Below are 21,817 nucleotides of genomic sequence, written 5' to 3'. Positions count from 1 at the left end.
CCTTTTATGATCTAGATCTACCGCTTCTTAGACTTCCTTTCAATGAGATGGAGAAATTTCTATGTGAATTTGGTTGGGTTGCCCAAAAAGTCAGGCACACTTGTGTATGTTGAGATGTATTGCCATTGCTCAGAGGTATCAACAACCACGTTGATATGTGGTCAGTACTTGCAGTAATCCTCTGTCATTTTTGTTAGTGTAGAGAGTTCCTAAAAAATTAGTAATTTTAGCCTAGGCACAAGGTTACCGTAGAATATCTGTTGCAGGTTTTTGTATTTTGGACATAAACAAACATTTTCAATGACAAAAATCTCACTGGTCAGGTGACGGCATCTGCTTCACTCTGGATGAGAGATTTTACTATAGAGAATGTGTTAATTGTTATTATGCTATCATCCTCTATTTGGATCATCACCTCTAATGAATGTATGTAAATCCTGACCTCTGTGTCACAGGGCAAGCTGGATGATTATCAAGCCAAGAAAAATAAAGGGGAGCGTCTCAACCAGGACCAGCTGGTGGGTCAACAACGTACACTGTACATGAGTCCTATATAGTCTGATCTGACTACTTCCTTGAAGTAGTCACTGATCTGTCATTTTTGGTTTGTGGAAGCAAGCTTTCCATTACATTGCGCTCATCAGAAAAGCAAATTTTTTGTCCATTTAAAATAACATCAAATTGATCAGAAATACAGTGCAGACATTGTTCGTGTTGTAAATTACTATTATAGCTGGAAACGGCTGATTTAAAAAAAAATAATAATAATTTTTTAGGCCCATTAACCGCATTATCAGCAACCTAGAAGGCCAGAAGGCCAGCATCCCGGAGTCGCCTCTTCACTGTTGAGACTGGTGGTTTGCGGGTACTATTTAATGAAGCTGCCAGTTGACGACTTGTGAGGTTTCTGTTTCTCAAACTAGACACTCTAATGTACTTGTCTTCTTGCTCAGTTGTTTACTGGGGCCTCCCACTCCTCTTTCTATTTTGGTTAGAGCCAGTTTGCGCTGTTCTGTGAAGGGAGTACTACACAGCGTTGTACGAGATCTTCAGTTTCTTGGCAATTTCTCGCACGGAATTGCCATTTCTCAGAACAAGAATAGACTTGAGTTTTAGAAGAAAGGTCTTTGTTTCTTGACATTTTGAGCCTGTAATCGAACCCACAAATGCTGATACTCCAGATACTCAACTAGTCTAAAGAAGACCAGTTTAATTGCTTCTTTAATCATGACAACAGTTTTCAGCTGTGCTAACGTAATTGCAAAATGGTTTTCTAATGATCAATTAGCCTTTCAAAATTATCATTTTGGATTAGCTAACACAATGTGCCATTGGAACACAGGAGGGATGGTTGCTGAAAATGGGCCTCTGTACACCTATGTAGATATTCCATAACAAATCTGTAGTTTCCAGCAACAATAGTCATTTACAACATTAACAATGTCTACTCTCTATTTCACGGGCAATAAATGTGCTTTTCTTTCAAAAACAAGGGAATTTCTAAGTGACCCCAAACTTTTGAACGGTAGTGTACTTCTTCAACGTGTATCTAATATAATCCCACAGCAGCCCCTCATACACTCCCTCCACCCCCCAAAAAAAGCTTTTGTGAACTAATACTTGTTTCCCCCTTACTAGCTCTGACTTTGCTGATAGCTACTATTGAGGAAAAATGTACTTACTATGACTGATATGTGTTTGTCCCACCTAGATATCTTAAGATGAATGCACTGACTGTTAGTCGCTCTGGATAAGATTCTGCTAATGTAAACCAGTTTCCTCTTGCTCTGTTATCTCTGCAGGATGCCCTGACCAAGTATCAGGAAGTGACTAATAATCTGGAGTTTGCCAGAGAGCTACAGAAGAGCTTCCTCGCACTGGGGCAAGATGTAAGAGTATCTAATGCAATGTGTCCTTGTCTGTAGGAATGTGACTGATTTGGGTCCCCCTCTGTGGTGTCATCCCTGTTTGCATTAAAGTGGCCAACGCCCGGGTTGCGTTTCGTTCCGGGAGGATGCTCTCTCCTCCTTCATGGATGTGAAACAACTAGGTGTAAGCAGTATAGCTCCACCTAGTTTCTCCCATATTGCTTTCACGTAACTAGTCCTATCAAATCTGTGAATGTGGGTGAACAAAGGCGGATGGGAGGAAACGGCTTCCTGGTGACCTGGCATGAAACGCAACCGAGAGGTCCTGCATTGTTTGATTCTGACTCCCTGGTCTCGTCTCTTCTGTCTCTGTAGATCCAGAAGGCAGTGAAGAAGGCAGTGCGGCGGGAGCAGCTCCAGAGAGAGGAGGCTGAGCAGAAAAGACTGAAGACTGTGCTGGAGCTCCAGTTCCTCCTGGACAGGCTGGGAGAGGACAGTGTAAGGCAGGAGTTGAGACAGGGGGCTGCCGGGGGAGGCACACCCTCACTCCTCACAGACTCAGAGCTCACCAACCTGGATGAGCTTTACAAACTAGTGGGGCCAGAACGAGACCAAAACGCCAGGTTAGTAAAACGCATGCACACACAATGTTCAGATTTTGAGCTAAAGGTATATACACTGCTCAAAAAAATAAAGGGACCACTTAAACAACACAATGTAACTCCAAGTCAATCACACTTCTGTGAAATCAAGCTGTCCGCTTAGGAAGCAACACTGATTGACAATAAATTTCACATGCTGTTGTGCAAATGGAATAGACAACAGGTGGAAATTATAGGCAATTAGCAAGACATCCCCAATAAAGGAGTGGTTCTGCAGGTGGTGACCACAGATCACTTCTCAGTTCCTATGCTTCCTGGCTGATGTTTTTGTCACTTTTGAATGCTGGCGGTGCTTTCACTCTAGTGGTAGCATGAGACTGAGTCTACAACCCACACAAGTGGCTCAGCGTCCTCGCTATTTACAGTGCGTTCCGAAAGTATTCAGACCCCTTGACTTTTTCACATTTTGTTATGTTACAGCCTTATTCTTATCCCCAGCTACAACATTTTCCGTCAAGATAGAACTGTCAAAGGGGGCTGAGTTGCAATCTACTGCAGAGAGAGCCTGCAGAGTTCTGTCTTACTATCCAGGTCTATGCCCAAACAGTTTTAGCTTCTACTTTTAAAAATCCACCTTTCCAGAAATAAGTATCTCACTGTTGCCGCTTGTTATAGACCCCCCTCAGCCCCCAGCTGTGCCCTGGACACCATATTGATTGCCCCCCCATCTATCTTCAGAGTTCGTACTTTTCGGTGACCTAAACTGGGATATGCTAAACACCTCGGCCATCCTACAATCTAAGCTAGATGCCCTCAATCTCACACAAATTATCAAGGAACCTACCAGGTACAACCTTAAATCCGTAAACATGGACACCTCTGCTGTCTTCAATCAAGATCTCAGCGATCACTGCCTCATTGCCTGCGTGCGTTATGGGTCCGTGGTCAAACGACCACCCCTTATCACAGTCAAACGCTCCCTAAAACACTTCTGTGAGCCAGCCTTTCTAATCGACCTAGCCCGGGTATCGTGGATGGATATTGACCTCATCCCGTCAGTAGAGGATGCCTGGTTGTTCTTTTAAAAGTGCTTTCCTCACCATCTTAAATAAGCATGCCCCGTTCAAGAAATGTTGAACTAAGAACAGATCTAGCCCCTGGTTCACTGACTGCCCTTGACCAGCACAAAAACATCCTGTGGCGTACTGCATTAGCATCGAACAGCCCCCGCGATATGCGTCTTTTCAGGGAAGTCAGGAACCAATATACACAGGCAGGCAGTTAGGAAAGCTAATGCTAGCTTTTTCAAGCAGAAATTTGCATCCTGTAGCACCAATTCCAAAAGGGAACACTGGGACACTGTAAAGTCCATGGAGAATTAGAGCACCTCCTCCCCACTGCACTGAGGCTAGGAAACACCGTCACCACCGATAAATCCACGATAATCGAGAATTTCAATAAGCATTTTTCTACGTCCGGCCATGCTTTCCACCTGGCTACCCCTACCCCGGCCAACAGCTCTGCACCCTCCGCAGCAACTCGCCCAAGCCTCCCTCCTGCTTCTCCTTCACCCAAATCCAGACAGCCGATGTTCTGAAAGAGCTGCAAAATCTGGACCCCTACAAATTAGCTGGGCTAGACAATCTGGACCCTCCCTTTCTAAAATTATCCGCCGCATTTGTTGTAACCCCTATTACTAGCCTGTTCAACCTCTCTTTCGTATCGTCAGATCCCTAAAGATTTGAAAGCTACCGCGGTCATCCCCCTCTTCAAAGGGGGAGACACTAGACCCAAACTGTTAAACCTATATCCATCCTGCCCTGGCTTTCTAAAGTCTTCAAAAGACAAGTTAACAAACAGATCACTGACCATTTTCGAATCCCACCATACCTTCTCCACTATGCAATCTGATTTCCGAGCTGGTCATGGGTGCACCTCGGCCACACTCAAGGATCTAAACGATTTCATAACCGCCATCGATTAAATACCGTACTGTGCAGCCGTCTTCATTGACCTGGCCAAGGCTTTCAACTCTGTCAATCACCACATTCTGATCGGCAGACTCAATAGCCTTGGTTTCTCAAATGAATGCCTCGCCTGGTTCACCAACTACTTCTCAGACGGAGTTCAGGGTGTTCAGTTGGAGGGCCTGTTGTCTGGACCTCTGGCAGTCTTTATGGGGGTGCCACAGGGTTCAATTCCCGGGCCGACTCTCTTCTCTGTATACATCAATGATGTCACTCTGCTGCTGGTGAGTCTCTGATCCACCTCTACGCAGACGACACCATTCTGTATACATTTGGCCCGTCTTTGGACACTGTTAACAAACCTCCAAACGAGCTTCAATGCCATACAACACTCATTCCGTGGCCTCCAACTGCTCTTAAATGCAAGTAAAACTAAATGCAGGCTCTTCAACCGATCACTGTATTCGTTGCCAAACCCACTGGCTCCAGATCATCTATAAGTATTTGCTTGGTAAAGCCCCACCTTATCTCAGCTTACTGGTCACCATAGCAACACCCACCCGTAGCATGCGCTTCAGCAGGTATATTTCACTGGTCATCCCCAAAACCAACAAAGCTCCTTTGGCCTTATATCTTATATGTTTTATATCTCCCTCTTTAACTTTATTCATCAGCTGTCAGAGCAGCTTACCAATCACTGCACCTGTAAATAGCCCACACAACTACCTCATCCCCATATTGTTCTTTTTTTGCTCTTTTGCACCCCAGTATCTCTACTTGCACATCATCATCTGCATATCTATAACTCCTGTGTTAATGCTAAATTGTAATTGTTTCACACTATGGCCTATTTATTGCCTTTACCTCCCTAGTCTTACTGCATTTTCACAGACTGTATATAGATTTTTATTTTGTGTTATTGAGTGTACATTTGTTCGTCTCATGTGTAACTCTGTTGTTTTTGTCGTACTGCTTTGCTTTATCTTGGTCAGGTCGCAGTTGTAGAGGAGAACTTGTTCTCAGCTGGCCTACCTGGTTAAATAAAGGTGAAATAATTTCTAAAATGGGTGATTGAAAAAAATACAATCTACACACAATACCCCATTATGACAAAGCAAAAACTGTTAGCAAATGTACATATGTATTCAGAGACTTTACTCAGTACTTTGTTGAAGCGCCTTTGGCAGCAATTACAGCCTGGCGTCTTCTTGGGTATGACGCTACAAGCTTGGCACACCTGTATTTGGGGAGTTTCTCCCATTCTTCTCTGCAGATTCTCTCAAGCTCAGTCAGGTTAGATGGGGAGCGTCGGTGCACAGCTAAGTTCAGGTCTCTCCAGAGATGTTCGATCAGGTTCAAGTCCGGGCTCTGGCTGGGCCACTCAATGACATTCAGAGACTTTTCCCGAAGCCACTCCACTCCGTGGCTGTGTGCTTAGTGCCGTTGTCCTGCCTCAGTCTGAGGTCCTGAGTGCTCTGGAGCAGGTTTTCATCAATGATCTCTCTGTACTTTGATCTGTTCATCTTTCCCTCGTTCCTGGCTAGTCTCCCAGTCCCTGCCAATGATAAACATCCCCACAACATGACGCTGCCACCACCATGCTTCACTGTAGGGATGGTGCCAGGTTTCCTCTAGACTTGACGCTTGGCATTCAGGCCAAAGAGTTCAATCTTGGTTTCATCAGCCCAGAGAATCTTGTTTCTCATGGCCTAAAGTGGGCTGTCATGTGCCTTTTACTGATGAGTGGATTCCGTCTGGCTGCTCTACTATAATGGTTTGAGTGCTGCAGAGATGGTTGTCCTTCTGGAAGGTTCTCCCATCTCCACAAAGGAACTCTAGAGCTCTTTCAGAGTGACCATTAGGTTTTTTTGCTTTGGCATAGGCTATTGTTTGTTAGGCCTACTCATCTTGTTGGCTGCCGAAAAGTAAATGTGGACAGTTCTTCCAGCATCTTCAATATGCACCTCGGAATTCGAAAAGGATGCGCGCAGTTGCGTCCCCGTTATGTCTTCACTTGTAGCCTGTGAGAAGGACCCGATCATTGGCTAATAAGAATTGAGATATGTTAGAGAGCCATGTGAGTGAGAGGTGCTTCAGGGAGCACAGCCGGGGGAATGGAATTATAATTATTATACTCAGCACAAACGCACACTGGCTGCAAAAGGCATGGATTTTTTTAGGGGGGATTATGGCCACACAAATGGAATGCCGCTGGGAAATTTGAGCCATTATTAAGTGCTTGTCATGCCTTTTTCATGCAACTTTTTTTTTTGCATTGTGGAGCCTTAGAATGTATTAAAAATCAAAACATATAGCCCAAGGTTTGTATCACAACTGTTACGTAAATAACTCTAAATGAAGCATATACTGTAGGAGGACCTTTTTTAACCTTTTTAACCTTTTTTTCTTTTTTAACCGCTCAACACAGAATAGACGCATGTGCTCACTCGAATCAATTGGAGAAAATATCCTTTCAATTTTATTCAGCTATATTCACTTGTATTCTTCATACTATAAAATAATGCCACAGAATTCTAAGCAAATCTTGCCTGCTAAATGAACTAGTGTTGTCCACAGCCATATGGCATAGCCAGATCAGGAGTATGCTATTCTGTTCTTCTGAAATAGACTACATGTTTCTTTTGACCTGTCTAAAATAAATTATGGATTTATTGTGACGCTGTAGGCTACATTACAAGGATTTATTAGACTTGTAGATGTTCCAAAGGTTGTCATCAGTGGCTTGTAGGCTATGCTTGGAAACAAGGAGATGCTAAATGAGTTTGTTAATTAACGGTCATTTACCGTGAGACCGGCAGTTATTCGCGTGCCAATCACCAGCCTCAAAATTTCATGACCGCCACGGCCATACTTGTTCTCAGGTGAGAACTTGAACATGACACCATTTGTCCAATACATGCATAAACATGATGTTCAACTGGGATGTTTAGAAGTGGGGGTTTCACTGTTTCGCATTGACTTGATGGACAAGAGAGCTTGAAATGGGAGTTATAACTCGAGCGTGACGAAGACTTCTGGGTCTAAATATTGCACTCAATAAAACTGCAGGAGCATTCAACAGTGTACAGGTATTTTTCTTTCCCAAGTTACAACTGTACCTCTCCTGTTGCAGGTTGTCTGACCAGTACGAAGAGGCTTCTCAACACTTCATGGATCTGTTGGAGGGGAAGGACAAGGCTGCAGCAGGAACAACATGTAAGTTTAACCAACTACAACTAGGTGAATTCACTACTCAGTGGTCTGAAACGTTCTGAACATTCAAGAAACTGATAGAAATGGAACGAATAGAGCTGACACGGTTCCCAATCTCTAGTCTGACAGACAATTATACAGTACAGTACCAGTCAAAAATTTGGACACACCTACTCATTCTAGGGTTTTTCTTTATTTTTACTATTATTCTACATTGTAGAATAATAGTGAAGACATCACAACTATGAAATAACACATATGGAATCATGTAGTAACCAAAAAAGTGTTAAACAAATCAAAATATATTTTAGGTTCTTCAAATTAGCCCCCCTTTGCTTTGATGACAGCTTTGCACACTCTTGGTATTGTCTCAACCAGCTTCAAAAGGTAATCACCTGGAATGCATTTAAATTAACAGGTGTACCTTCTTAAAAGTTAATTTGTGGAATTTCTTTCCTTAAAGCTTTTGAGCCAATCAGTTGAGTTGTGACAAGGTAGGGACGGTATTCAGAAGATAGCCCTATTTGGTAAAAGACCAAGTCCATATTATGGCAAGAACAGCTCAAATAAGCAAAGAGAAATGACAGTCCATCATTACTTTAAGACATGAAGGTCAGTTCATCTGGAAAATGTCAAGAACTTTGAAAGTTTCTTCAAGTGCAGTCACAACTGGCTCTCATGAAGACCGCTACAGGAAAGGAAGACCCAGAGTTACCTCTGCTGCAGGGGATAAATTCATTAGAGTTAACGGCATCTCAGATTGCATCCCACATAAATGCTTCACAGAGTTCAAGTAACAGGCACATCTCAACATCAACTGTTCAGAGGAGACTGTGTGAATCAGGCCTTCATGGTTGAATTGCATCAAAGAAACCACTACTAAAGGACACCAATAAGAAGAGACTTGCTTGGGCCAAGAAACCTGAGCAATGGACATTAGACCGGTGGAAATCTGTCCTTTGGTCTGAGTCCAAATTTGACATTTTTGGTTCCAACCGCCGTGTCTTTGTGAGACAGTAGGTGAACGAATGATCTCTGCATGTGGCTCCCACCGTGACGCATGGAGGAGGTGTGATGGTGTGGGGGTGTTTTGCTGGTGGCACTGTCAGTGATCTATATAGAATTCCAGGCACACATAACCAGCATGGCTACCACAGCATTCTGCAGTGATACACCATCCCATCTGGTTTGCGCTTAGTCCCACTATCATTTGTTTTTCAACAGGACAATGACCCAACACATCTTCAGGCTGTGTAAGGGCCATTTGACCAAGTAGCAGAGTGATGGAGTGCTGCATCAGTTTACCTAGCCTCCCCAATCACCTGACCTCAACCCAATTGAGATGTTGGACCGCAGATTGAAGGAAAAGCAGCCAACAAGTGCTCAGCATATGTGGGAACTCCTTCAAGACTGTTGGAAAAGTATTCCAGGTGAAGCTGGTTGAGAATGCCAAGAGTGTAAAGCTGTCAAGGCTACTTTCAAGAATCTAAAATATATTTTGATGTAACACTTGTTTGGTTACTACATGATTCCATATGTTATTTCATAGTTTTGATGTCTTCACTATTCTACACTGTAAAAAATAGTAAAAACTCACCTGCTTCTCTCAGCACCCCCCCCCCCCCCTACACGCCCTCACCCACCTGCTTCTCTCAGCACCCCCTACCAGCCCTCTCACCTGCTTCTCTCAGCACCCCCCTACCCGCCCTCACTCACCTGCTTCTCTCAGCATCCCCCTACCAGCCCTCTCACCTGCTTCTCTCAGCACCCCCCCTACCCGCCCTCACTCACCTGCTTCTCTCAGCACCCCCCTACCCGCCCTCACTCACCTGCTTCTCTCAGCATCCCCCTACCAGCCCTCTCACCTGCTTCTCTCAGCACCCCCCCCACCCGCCCTCACTCACCTGCTTCTCTCAGCATCCCCCTACCAGCCCTCTCGCCTGCTTCTCTCAGCACCCCCCTACCCGCCCTCTCACCTGCTTCTCTCAGCACCCCCCCCACCCGCCCTCACTCACCTGCTTCTCTCAGCATCCCCCTACCAGCCCTCTCGCCTGCTTCTCTCAGCATCCCCCTACTACCCCCCCCTCACTCACCTGCTTCTCTCAGCACCCCCCCCTCACTCACCTGCTTCTCTCAGCACCCCCCCTACCCGCCCTCACTCACCTGCTTCTCTCAGCATCCCCCTACCAGCCCTCACTCACCTGCTTCTCTCAGCAACCCCCTACCCGCCCTCACTCACCTGCTTCTCTCAGCATCCCCCTACCAGCCCACTCACCTGCTTCTCTCAGCATCCCCCTACCAGCCCTCTCACCTGCTTCTCTCAGCATCCCCCTACCAGCCCTCACTCACCTGCTTCTCTCAGCACCCCCCCCCTACCCGCCCTCACTCACCTGCTTCTCTCAGCATCCCCACCTACTTGCCCTCACTCACCTGCTTCTCTCAGCACCCCCCCCCCTTACCAGCCCTGACTCACCTGCTTCTCTCAGCATCCCCCTACCAGTATCTGAAAAAATGTGTTGTTGGCATGTTGAACTTTCCCTGTAATTGTTGAAATGAAGCTAACTGACCATCAATGTATAGATTACCAATTGTTGTACTACATGATTCCATATGTTATTTCATAGTTTTGATGTCTTCACTATTCTACACTGTAAAAAATAGTAAAAACTCACCTGCTTCTCTCAGCACCCCCCCCTACCCGCCCTCACCCACCTGCTTCTCTCAGCACCCCCTACCAGCCCTCTCACCTGCTTCTCTCAGCACCCCCCCACCCGCCCTCACTCACCTGCTTCTCTCAGCATCCCCCTACCAGCCCTCTCGCCTGCTTCTCTCAGCATCCCCCTACCCCCCCTCACTCACCTGCTTCTCTCAGCACCCCCCCTCACTCACCTGCTTCTCTCAGCACCCCCCCTACCCGCCCTCACTCACCTGCTTCTCTCAGCATCCCCCTACCAGCCCTCACTCACCTGCTTCTCTCAGCAACCCCCTACCCGCCCTCACCCACCTGCTTCTCTCAGCACCCCCTACCAGCCCTCTCACCTGCTTCTCTCAGCACCCCCCCACCCGCCCTCACTCACCTGCTTCTCTCAGCATCCCCCTACCAGCCCTCACTCACCTGCTTCTCTCAGCAACCCCCTACCCGCCCTCACTCACCTGCTTCTCTCAGCATCCCCCTACCCGCCCTCACTCACCTGCTTCTCTCAGCACCCCCCCTAGCCGCCCTCACTCACCTGCTTCTCTCAGCATCCCCCTACCAGCCCTCACTCACCTGCTTCTCTCAGCATCCCCCTACCAGTATCTGAAAAAATGTGTTGTTGGCATGTTGAACTTTCCCTGTAATTGTTGAAATGAAGCTAACTGACCATCAATGTATAGATTACCAATTGTTGTGAGCCCCTTCTCCCTCCACTGTGAAAACACCATATCATCCAATGCAGGGTGGAAAGCATGATTCAGGCAAATCGGGCTGTCAATGTATACAGTGGGTATGTTAAGAAAATACCTAATCTGTTTCCAGATCCTAAGCGTATGACCAATGACTGGGTTAGAGTCATAAGTGGATTTTTTTCACATATGATGGGCTATTAACAAGTGCAGGGAGTGAGGAACGTTGACAGGAGGCCTGCTCAATCAAAAGCCATGAAGGCATATCCTTCTGTTTCATCGCAGGTTAACTTTCCCTCCAGAAAGACAAAATGTTCAGATTAGCAGCCCAATAATACAGTTTAAAGTGAGGAAGGCCAAAGCCCCCCTCCTATCTTGTACTTGCATAAATGCTTCTTTGAAATTCTGGCTGCCTTGTTATCCCATAAAAATGGAGTTACTATTGAATCTAGTTTCTTAAAATAGCTTTGTGGTATGAAATTGGGTAGACATTGGAAGAGGTAAAGAAACCTGGGTAGGACAACCATTTTAATAGAAATTGCATATCCACAGGCCGTGATATTGGCATCAACTCACTTTTTGCCAGTTTATCTTGTAGCCAGAGAAGGAGCCAAATGTGTTTATCAAGTTAAGTAATGGTGGAGTAGAAGTTTTAGGCTTGGACAAAAACAAAAGAACATCGTCTGCATATAGGGAAATTTTGTGCTGTGTGTCCTTTATTTTAACAGAAGCTATATCGGCACATTGCCCGAATGCGAGTAGCAAGGGGTTCCATGGCTATAGCGAAGAGAGCAAGCGAAATAGGGCACCCCTGTCGGCACCCCTTGAACAAGCGGAATGACTGCGACATTTCTTGATTGGTTACCACGGACGCCATTGGGTGTGCATAAATAATTCTTATCCAATTAATAAATTCCTTTCCAAACCCGAAGTGCTCCAGAACCGAAATATACTTCCACTCATTCCGATCAAACGCCTTCTCTGCATTGAGCTATTACCACTGCCTCAACCTTATGATCGTGATACATTATGTTGAAAAGGCGTCTCGCTTTTGCATCAAAGTTAGACTGGTATGACCAGATATGGTCATATGGTCAGATATGTCAGATATGACCGATCCAGCCGACTCGTAGCTTGGCCTGAGCGGAGCGTTTACTATGAGTTTCTTGAAGAAGCACTATGTCAGCACCCAGTGATTTAAGATGAGAAAAAAACCTTAGCTCGTTTCACCACATGCCCTAAGCCATTACAGTTCCTGCTGACTATCTTTATTCCACCTTCCACCTCTGTGCTCTGTCACTATGTGGCATTTCTTATTTTAGAGCAAATTGTTGCTGTCATACGAAACCCAGAAGAAAAACATCCCGCCGTGCGGGAGCTTGTCATGCCACCTGTATTAATAATAAACGTGAACATAAAACACAGACCCCATCCCCCCCTCCCGTCCCTTTACTGAGTGACTTCCCCAAACGAAGCACTCCTTGGCTAACACACAAACCTTAGGGTGTCTAGACATACAGCTTGAACTAACTCGTCGTCTATAGATGCTCCGCATATAAACTAATATTAAATAACACTTAACACTTAACTCTCACGTTAGGGGGTGAGTGGCGCTAAAACATGATATGCTAAACAATGCTATATTAGCCACAACATCTCACCTATCATATAAGTCCCAATTTCTGATCTTCTAATCGAAAAGACAGGCTGGAAATTCAAACACATTCCTGGCCTGTATTTGGTCATTTAGCCGGCTGACACAGCCGTTCTGTATCCTCAGCCAGGGAGCTTGCTTGTTAAGAACAGATCGGCCTCTTTTGGGTTGTCAAACGTACGTGTTGATCCTTCGACTGTCACCTTAAACCGGGCTGGGAAGAGGAATCCATATCTGATGTTGGCCGCCCTGCATTTGTTGCGTACCTCATCATTTCCGTTGGTTCCTCACCTCCAAGGTAGATCTGGGTAGAAAGACAACTTCAACGGAGCCAGGGTAAGGGGGAACTTTTAACTAGCCAGCTTGAGGATGAGATTCCTGGTCTGGGGATAGTGCAGCCGTACAATGAATGGCCTTGGTGGCGCGCCCTTGGCCGGCTTCGTTGCCTGAGATCTGTGTGCGCGGTCGATCAGGATGGGCGTTTTGAAGTGTTCACTCCCCAGCAATCAATGCCTGTATCAGCTCCGAGACAAATTCGGTGGGTTTCCCTTTCTCAGTGTCCTCCTGGATCCCACATATTCGGATGTTCTGCCGTCTTGAATGCGACTTGAGCATTTCCAGTCGGGCTTTCAGGGTTTTGTTGTGATTTTTGAAAGTTGCGCACTGTTTCTCTATGTCCTGTAGCCTGGCCTCGTGATCGACTGTCGTCTCAACCTCATGCACCCTTCCCTTAGTTGCCTTCACAGTTTCGGCCAAAGTCCCAATACTCTTTGAGATATCAGCCAACCTTGTGTCCACATTCTTGCTTAGTGAGTTTATGGCAGCCAGTATGCCACTTTGAGTAGGCTCTGTGGGGAACTCTTGGAAGCTAGCCTCTTCAGCTAACTCCTCGTGGGTCGGCGACGTTGAAATTGGTTCGTTGTCTATCTCATTCAAATTATCTTGTTTAGCGCCCCCTTTTTTGGTGACTTTTCCCTTTGTCATATTTGTTTGAAGTTATAGGTCGAGAGAGGTTAAGATAAATACTAATTTGTTTCAAAATAGAGCGGAGCTCTAGTAAAGCACGTCTACACCATAGCACGCTCTCTAGCGCCCCCCCATTGATCATCCTTGAGAAGTTTCGACAAATTGATTGGAGTCCACCTGTGGTAAATTCAATTGATTGGACATGATTTAGAAAGGCACATACCTGTCTATATAAGGTCCCACAGTTGACAGTGCATGTCAGAGCAAAAACCAATCCATGCGGTAGAAAGGATTGTGTCGAAGCACAGATCTGGGGAAGGGTACCAAAACATTTCCACAGCATTGAAGGTCCCCAAGAACACAGGCTCTTCCTAGAGCTGGCCGACCGGCCAAACTGAGCGATCGGGAGAGAAGGGCCTTGGTTAGGGAGGTGACCAAGAACCTGATGGTTACTCTGACTGAGCTCTAGAGTTCCTCTGTGGTTATGGTTGTCCTTCTGGAAGGTTATCCCATCTCTGCAGCACTCTAACCAATCAGGTTTTTATGGTAGAGTGGCCAGACTGAAGCCACTCCTCCGTAAAAGGCACATGACAGCATGCTTTGGAGTTTAGTAGAAGGCACTTAAAGACTCTCAGACCATGCAAAAAAAGATTCTCTGTCCTGATGAAACCAAGATTGAACTCTTTGACCTGAATGCCAAGAGTCACGTCTGGAGGTGTGTCATGGTGGTGGCAGCATCATGCTGTGGGGATGTTCTTCAGTGGCAGGGACTGGGAGACTAGTCAGGATTGATGCAAAGATGAACGGCGCAAAGCACAGAGAGATCCTTGATGAAAACCTGCTCCAGAGAGCTCAGGACCTCAGTCGAAGGTTCACCTTCCAACAGGACAACGACCTTAAGCACACAGCCAAGAGAACGCAGGTATGGCTTCGGGACAAGTCTCTGAATAAGACTGCTTGTTAACCTTTTGACTCGTCACATAGGCCGCTGTTTATTATTTATCCTGTTGCCTAGTCACTTTACCCTTACACATACACAAAAGTTTGGGGTCACTTAGAAATGTCCTTTTTCTCCATTAAAATAACATCAAATTGATCAGAAATGCAGTGTAGACATTGTTAATATTGTAAATGACTATTGTCGCTGGAAACGGTTGATTTTTAATGGAATATCTACATAGGTGTACACAATTGTATTTTGTAGATGGCAATTTGAATGCACAGATATACCGTGAAGAGATCTTCTGGCAAATTGTCATACCGTTCATCCGCTGCCATTTAATTCTTCAGCAATGTTCCATTTCTTCCATGGACTGCATACTCACCAGACATGTCACGCATTGGCCATGTTTGGGATCCTCTGGATCGACGTGTACGACAGTTTCCACCAATGTTCCAGTTTCCTCCAATATCCATCTATATTCAGTTCTGCTTATCACGCTATACCACAATAAACAAAGTTCAAATTCTGAGACTGAGGCCATTGAGTGATTTTGAAGTGACACGTTGCTGCCAAAATCTGTAGCCCACCTCCGCTGCGCTTTATCAGCAAAATGGACAGAGCCCTCCACACTAAAGCAAAGCTGTATTTGGTAATGAATATAGACTACAAGATGGATAGGCTGTTTGCAATAGGTGAATTACCCTTTGTGAATACAGCTGTCTTACCAAAATAGTGCAAACTAAATGCTGAAAGTAGTAGCATAGTCATGCATGCAAACAAAAATACTGAATTAGCAGTTTGGATAACTGCAAATGCAAACAAAACGGCAGTACCAAGTTAAGCCTAGTATACAAAATATCACATTGATAAAGGCATGACACAATCTATATTTAGGCTGTATAGTAAACAAATGCAGTAAACAAAAGGTGAATGGCTATTCAAATAATCAAAACAACCTACTACAGTGATGCAGCCATGCACAGCTGTCTTGCCAAACAAATAGGCCTATAGGCCTGCTTCAGACATGGAAAACTGACTTGCCTGAAAGGACCCGTACATATCCGAACGCGACTGCTGCAGTAGAGAGTAATTGTATAATTTATGCATGACATCCGTAACTGTTGGCTGGCACAATTACCATAGAACTAACTGAGGTGTTGCAGATGGATGGAATTGTGCATTCTGAATGCTGAAGTCTTGTAAATGTACAGTTTTGTAATATGAATCATCTGGGCCTAGGGGTACAAGCTATAGGAGTGGTGCATTCTGATTGATGTGATCTTGAGACAGACACACACACACAATGCAGTCTGCCAGGACAGAGTGGCATTGGGGCAGGTTGCCATGGTCTGGGGCATGGGGCCTGTGGACCTATAGCCTGCCCTCTGCTCCCACTCACAGGACCCATTCTCACACACAGAGAGACAGAGAACTGGCTGTCTCAGCTAGAGGTCGACCGATTATGATTTTTCAACGCCGATACCGATTATTGGAGGACCAAAAAAGACGATGCCGATTTAAAAAAAAAAAAAAAAAAAAAAAAAAGAATGACAATTACAACAATACTGAATGAACACTTATTTTAACTTTAATATAATTCATCAATAAATTCTGATTAATCGGTCGACCTCTAGTCTCAGCATTATGGGTCTAGAAAACCAAGTCGCCTCTCTCCAGTCGCCAGCACCACCACCTCTTGGAGAACTGGGTCATGTTCAATTGAGCACTTCAATTGGGGGGGGTTCAGTGCTCAGACCGCAAGACTGGAGAATGCGATGAGACATACTTTGGCCAGATGTGTCCACCATATTTTATTGTAGATTGATGCATCATAATACTGTGGTGTTTTTTGTGATATGGTGATGCTGATGGTTCTCTACCCTTCCCCTCCCCAGACAAAGCTCTGAAGGACAGCCTGGACCGGGTGCTGCTAAGCGGGTACTTTGACAAAGCCCAGTCCCACCAGAATGGAGTGTGTGAGGAGGAGAAGGATGAGGAGCAGCAGTTGGAAGCAGTAGTGGAGTTGGCAGAGGAGCAGACCGTCGACCAAGGTCAACATTTTTGACATTGACGTTAATTTGCACTTTTGAGTTATAAATGGACAAAGTTATACATATTTTGATAGCTCAACTGGTCACGTTCCTTTGCCATCCTTAGAAATGTGAGTTTTTTTTTAAATGGCGAACCAATGTAGTTAGCAAAAGTACATGTAAGTTTGGGAATTTGTAAGAAAGTTGTAGGCAATATTAAATGTTAACTGTTCGCTCCTTAAGTTACGTTTCTTGCTGTATTGTTTAGTTTTCCAATTATGACAATAAAGATGTTGTTTAATTAAACATCTTTCGTCCTGCATTCTGAAAATTATTTTTCTCTTCAGAGGGTGAAATAGTTGAAGAGTACATAGAGCCCATTAAGGTGGAGGCTACAGAGGTGAGAGGACTTACTATCCTGGGTCGTGTTCATTAAGGCATTATTTGACTACATTTCGCAATGGAAATGAAAACAAGTGCTTCCAATTGGACAAATTCAGATAATGTATACATACCTGTTTTGGGCAGTTTTCTTTGATTTCCTACCGACTTAACACTACCCTGTTAATTCAGTTATCATCATGTCTCGGCTGCTTTGTGACGGTGGCCATCTTGTTTATGTTTTCAGTTCGTAAACAGACAGTTCATTCCAGACACCATGTACAGCAGCAGTGACAAGGAGCAAGGAGACAAGTGGACGACAGAAACAGAGGTATGATGCTCAGTGTCTTACACATTCCACAAATCATGGTAGGGCTGTCCCAGACAAAAAACAATATTGGTCTACAGTCATCTCTGTCATTCAACCAGTCAAAATGTTTATTTTTTCATAGACACATCCTATGTGTTTTAATCAAATCAAGTATTTGCACTAAGCGTATCTGATGCTTTATGACTAGAGTCCAAACGCAGTGGATTTAATTGGGCCGGGCTCAGACTTGCTGCACGGTGTGTAAATATAAAAATTACAGCGAGTGACTGTGGGACGAGCACCTGTTGTCTCTCTCTCCTCTCTGCTGCAGTGACCACCACAGAACAGTGTTTATCGTGCTGTCTGTGTTGCTGCAGCGTAATTAGCCATTTCTGACTGAAAAGTTACCAAAATCCCTAATTTGTTTAGGAAAAACATTCCCTATTCCCTCTGCCCTTGCTCTCTTTACGTGACATGCATGCGTCACATGCATGTGACCAATATGGCCTGACCTATAGCCTATCATACTCACATCAATAAATTGGTTATAACAAACTCGGAACACCATAACACACAGCAAAATGGATGCAGAGGACGTGACAAATCAACTGGAAACGGGCGAATGTTTACTGGTTGCTCAGGAGGTAAAGGGGAAGTCAGATGTGTGGAATAAATGTGACTAGTCGTGGAAAATACTGCTGATCAAGAAAAAGAAGGTAAGGAGCAAGCACTGCATGCATATTATGTGTGCCCAACAGGTGCTGTTAAATTATATTGTAATCTTTCTGACCGTTTGGAACAATGTTAACGAAACTAAATAAATTATAAGTGTACCGGAGAGTGTTTTTATAAAGTTTTGTAAAGACTTTATTACAGAAAATACTAAAGTTGCATTCATTCCTGAATGCAATTTTACAAAATGGAACTGTTTATTTATTGTTTATGCTTATTTATTAAATGGACGCTTTATTTTAACTTTAAATGATTGATTGCATTTCAAATCGTGAACAACTCATACGCTGTGTGATGACATGAAAGGTTTTATGATTGACTATTGTATTACTATTGAAATATAGGCCTAACTAAGTTTACGGTATTAAAACTATAGAGCATGCGTTCTTAGGCCTACAGCTCCATGGGGGTTATACTCAATACTCAATACTAAGCCTACTAGTTATAACAGAAGCTAGCCAGAAGCTCGCCAGTTTACTGGCTAACATTAGCATTCAGCTAACCACGGTTTGTGGTCATCAGCTATCCTTTAGCTCAAATCTATCGGCAGTTTTGTACACCGCGACTCAGACCAGAACATACCGGACCTATTTTTCTCTCCATATCCCCGGATTTCAATCGCAAGCTCTGGACATTTACACCAGGATCTCACAGCTAGCTAGCTGCTATCCGTGTGACTATTGGCTTACGTCGATCCTGGAGCAAACATCAATTATTCCGGAGCTAGCCAGCTTAAGAGTTCCATCAGCCACTCCTGGGCTACAATCCCCTATCCGGACCTGTTTTACTGCCGATGCGGAGCCCTTCACGACTGGACTACCGACGTTATCTGCCCGAGGGAGTTATCCAGCTGGCCCCTCCGTAGTGATGTTACCTGAGCGCCCATCTGCGGCCCGCTAATCGTTAGCAGCCGATAAGACAGCTATCTGAATAGGTATATCGAACAATTTTTTTTGGGTCACTATAACTATAGCTATTTTGCCAATTGGATTGATCCTCTCTACCACACGGAACCCCACTAATCTACCGACGGAAACAGAACTCATCCTATGCTAGATTGATACCCATGGCCCGGCTAGCTGTCTGAATCGCCGTGACCCCAACCAACCTCACTACTCACTGGACCCTTATGATCACTCGACTATGCATGCCTCTCCTTAATGTCAATATGCCTTGTCCATTGCTGTTCTGGTTAGTGTTTATTGGCTTATTTCACTGTAGAGCCTCTAGCCCTGCTCACTATACCTTATCCAACCTTTCAGTTCCACCACCCACACGTGATGACATCACCTGGTTTCAATGATGTTTCTAGAGACGATATCTCTCTCATCATCACTCAATACCTAGGTTTACCTCCACTGTATTCACATCCTACCATACCTTTTGTCTGTACATTATACCTTGAAGCTATTTTATCGCCCCCAGAAACCTCCTTTTACTCTCTGTTCCAGATGTTCTAGACGACCAATTCTCATAGCTTTTAGCCGTACCCTTATCCTACTCCTCCTCTGGTGATGTAGAGGTGAATCCAGGCCCTGCAGTGCCTAGCTCCACTCCTATTCCCCAGGCGCTCTCTTTTGATGACTTCTGTAACCGTAACAGCAGCATACCACCCTGCATTCCACTGCTGGCTTGCTTCTGAAGCTAAGCAGGGTTGGTCCTGGTCAGTTCCTGGATGGGAGACCAGATGCTGCTGGAAGTGGTGTTGGAGGGCCAGTAGGAGGCACTCTTTCCTCTGGTCTAAAAAATATCCCAATGCCCCAGGGCAGGGAATGGGGACACTGCCCTGTGTAGGGTGCTGTCTTTCGGATGGTACGTTAAACGGGTGTCATGACTCTCTGGTCATTAAAGATCCCATGGCACTTATCGTAAGAATAGGGGTGTTAATCCCGGTGTCCTGGCTAAATTCCCAATCTGGCCCTCAAACAATCACGGTCACCTAATAATCCCCAGTTTACAATTGGCTCATTAATCCCCCTCCTCTCCCCTGTAACTATTCCCCAGGTCGCTGCTGCAAATGAGAACGTGTTCTCAGTCAACTTACCTGGAAAATAACAGATAAATAAAATTGCCTTGGTTTCATGCATGTTAACATTAGAAGCCTCCTCCCTAAGTTTCACTCTGCCAACCCGGATGTTCTAGCCTTGTCTGAATCCTGGCTTAGGAAGACCACCAAAAATTCTGAAATCTTCATCCCTAACTACAACTACAACGGCCAAAGGGGGCGGTGTTGCAATCTACTGCAAAGATAGCCTGCAGAGTTCTGTCCTACAATCCAAGTCTGTACCCAAACAATTTGAACTTCTACTTTTAAAAATCCACCTCTCTAAAAACAAGTCTCTCACCGTTGCCGCCTGCTATAGACCACCCTCTGCCCCCAGCTGTGCTCTGGACACCATATGTGAACTGATTGCCCCCCATCTATCTTCAGAGCTCGTGCTGCTAGGCGACCTAAACTGGAACATGCTTAACACCCCAGCCATCCTACAATCTAAGCTTGATGCCCTCAATCTCACACAAATTATCAATGAACCTACCAGGTACCACCCCAAAGCCGTAAACACGGGCTCCCTCATAGATATCATCCTAACCAACTTGCCCTCTAAATACACCTCTGCTGTTTTCAACCAAGATCTCCGCGATCACTGCCTCATTGCCTGCATCCGAAATGGGTCACCTTGAAGCTATTTTATCGCCCCAGAGCCCACATTCACTGTAGGCTCTACAGTGAAACACTTCAGCGAGCAGGCCTTTCTAATCGACCTGGCCGGGGTATCCTGGAAGGATATTGATCTCATCCTGTCAGTATAGGATGCCTGGTTATTTTTTTGGAATGCCTTCCTCACCATCTTAAATAAGCATGCCCCATTCAAGAAATTTAGAACCAGGAACAGATATAGCCATTGGTTCTCTCCAGACCTGACTGCCCTTAACCAACACAAAAACATCCTATGGCGTTCTGCATTAGCATCGAACATCCCCCGTGATATGCAACTTTTCAGGGAAGCTAGAAACCAATATACTCAAGGCAGTTAGAAAAGCCACGGCTAGCTTTTTCAAGCAGATATTTCCTTCCTGCAACACTAACTCAAAAAAGTTCTGGGACACTGTAAAGTCCATGGAGAATAAGATCACCTCCTCCCAGCTGCCCACTGCACTGAAGCTAGGAAACATCACCACCGATAAATCCACTATAATTGAGAATTTTAATAAGCATTTTTCTGCAGCTGGCCATGCTTTCCACCTGGCTACCCCTACCCCGGTCAACAGCACTGCACCCCCCACAGCAACTCGCCCAAGTCTTCCCCATTTCTCCTTCTTCCAAATCCAGTCAGCTAATTTTCTGAAAGAGCTGCGAAATCTGGACCCCTACAAATAAGCCGGGCTAGACAATCTGGACCCTTTCTTTCTAAAATTATCTGCCAAAATTGTTGCCACCCCTATTACTAGCCTGTTCAACCTCTCATTTGTGTCGTCTAAGATTCCCAAAGATTGGAAAGCAGCTGTCGTCATCCCCCTCTTCAAAGGGGGGACACTCTTGACCCAAACTGCTACAGACCTATATCTATCCTACCTTTCTAAGGTCTTCGAAAGCCAAGGCAACAAACAGATTACCGACCATTTCGAATCCCACCCTACCTTCTCCGCTATGCAATCTGGTTTCAGAGCTGGTCGTGGCCATCTCAGCCACGCTCAAGGTCCTAAACAAAATCTTAAACGCCATCGATAAGAAACAATACTGTGCAGCCGTATTCATTGACCTGGCC

At 45.1% G+C, this 21,817-nt stretch overlaps 1 protein-coding gene across 2 annotated transcripts in view; it reads left to right on the top strand.

The window, feature by feature from the left end:
- The window catches only part of caprin1b (cell cycle associated protein 1b), a 37,960-nt gene that overhangs the window by 6,938 nt on the left and 9,205 nt on the right, over window positions 1–21,817 (top strand). For both annotated transcript variants that reach the window (XM_036980545.2, XM_090234921.1), the window contains exons 3-9: window positions 456–518; window positions 1,803–1,889; window positions 2,244–2,491; window positions 7,571–7,653; window positions 16,493–16,648; window positions 16,975–17,027; window positions 17,256–17,339. In XM_036980545.2, the coding sequence (XP_036836440.2) occupies window positions 456–518; window positions 1,803–1,889; window positions 2,244–2,491; window positions 7,571–7,653; window positions 16,493–16,648; window positions 16,975–17,027; window positions 17,256–17,339 (774 nt within the window). The remainder of the gene's footprint in view (window positions 1–455; window positions 519–1,802; window positions 1,890–2,243; window positions 2,492–7,570; window positions 7,654–16,492; window positions 16,649–16,974; window positions 17,028–17,255; window positions 17,340–21,817) is intronic.

Source organism: Oncorhynchus mykiss, chromosome 1 (assembly GCF_057628025.1).
Source record: "Oncorhynchus mykiss isolate SJ-2025 chromosome 1, ASM5762802v1, whole genome shotgun sequence".
NCBI lineage: Eukaryota > Metazoa > Chordata > Actinopteri > Salmoniformes > Salmonidae > Oncorhynchus > Oncorhynchus mykiss.
Note: the sequence above shows the minus strand (reverse complement) of the source record. Positions and strands in the feature narration are given on the sequence as shown.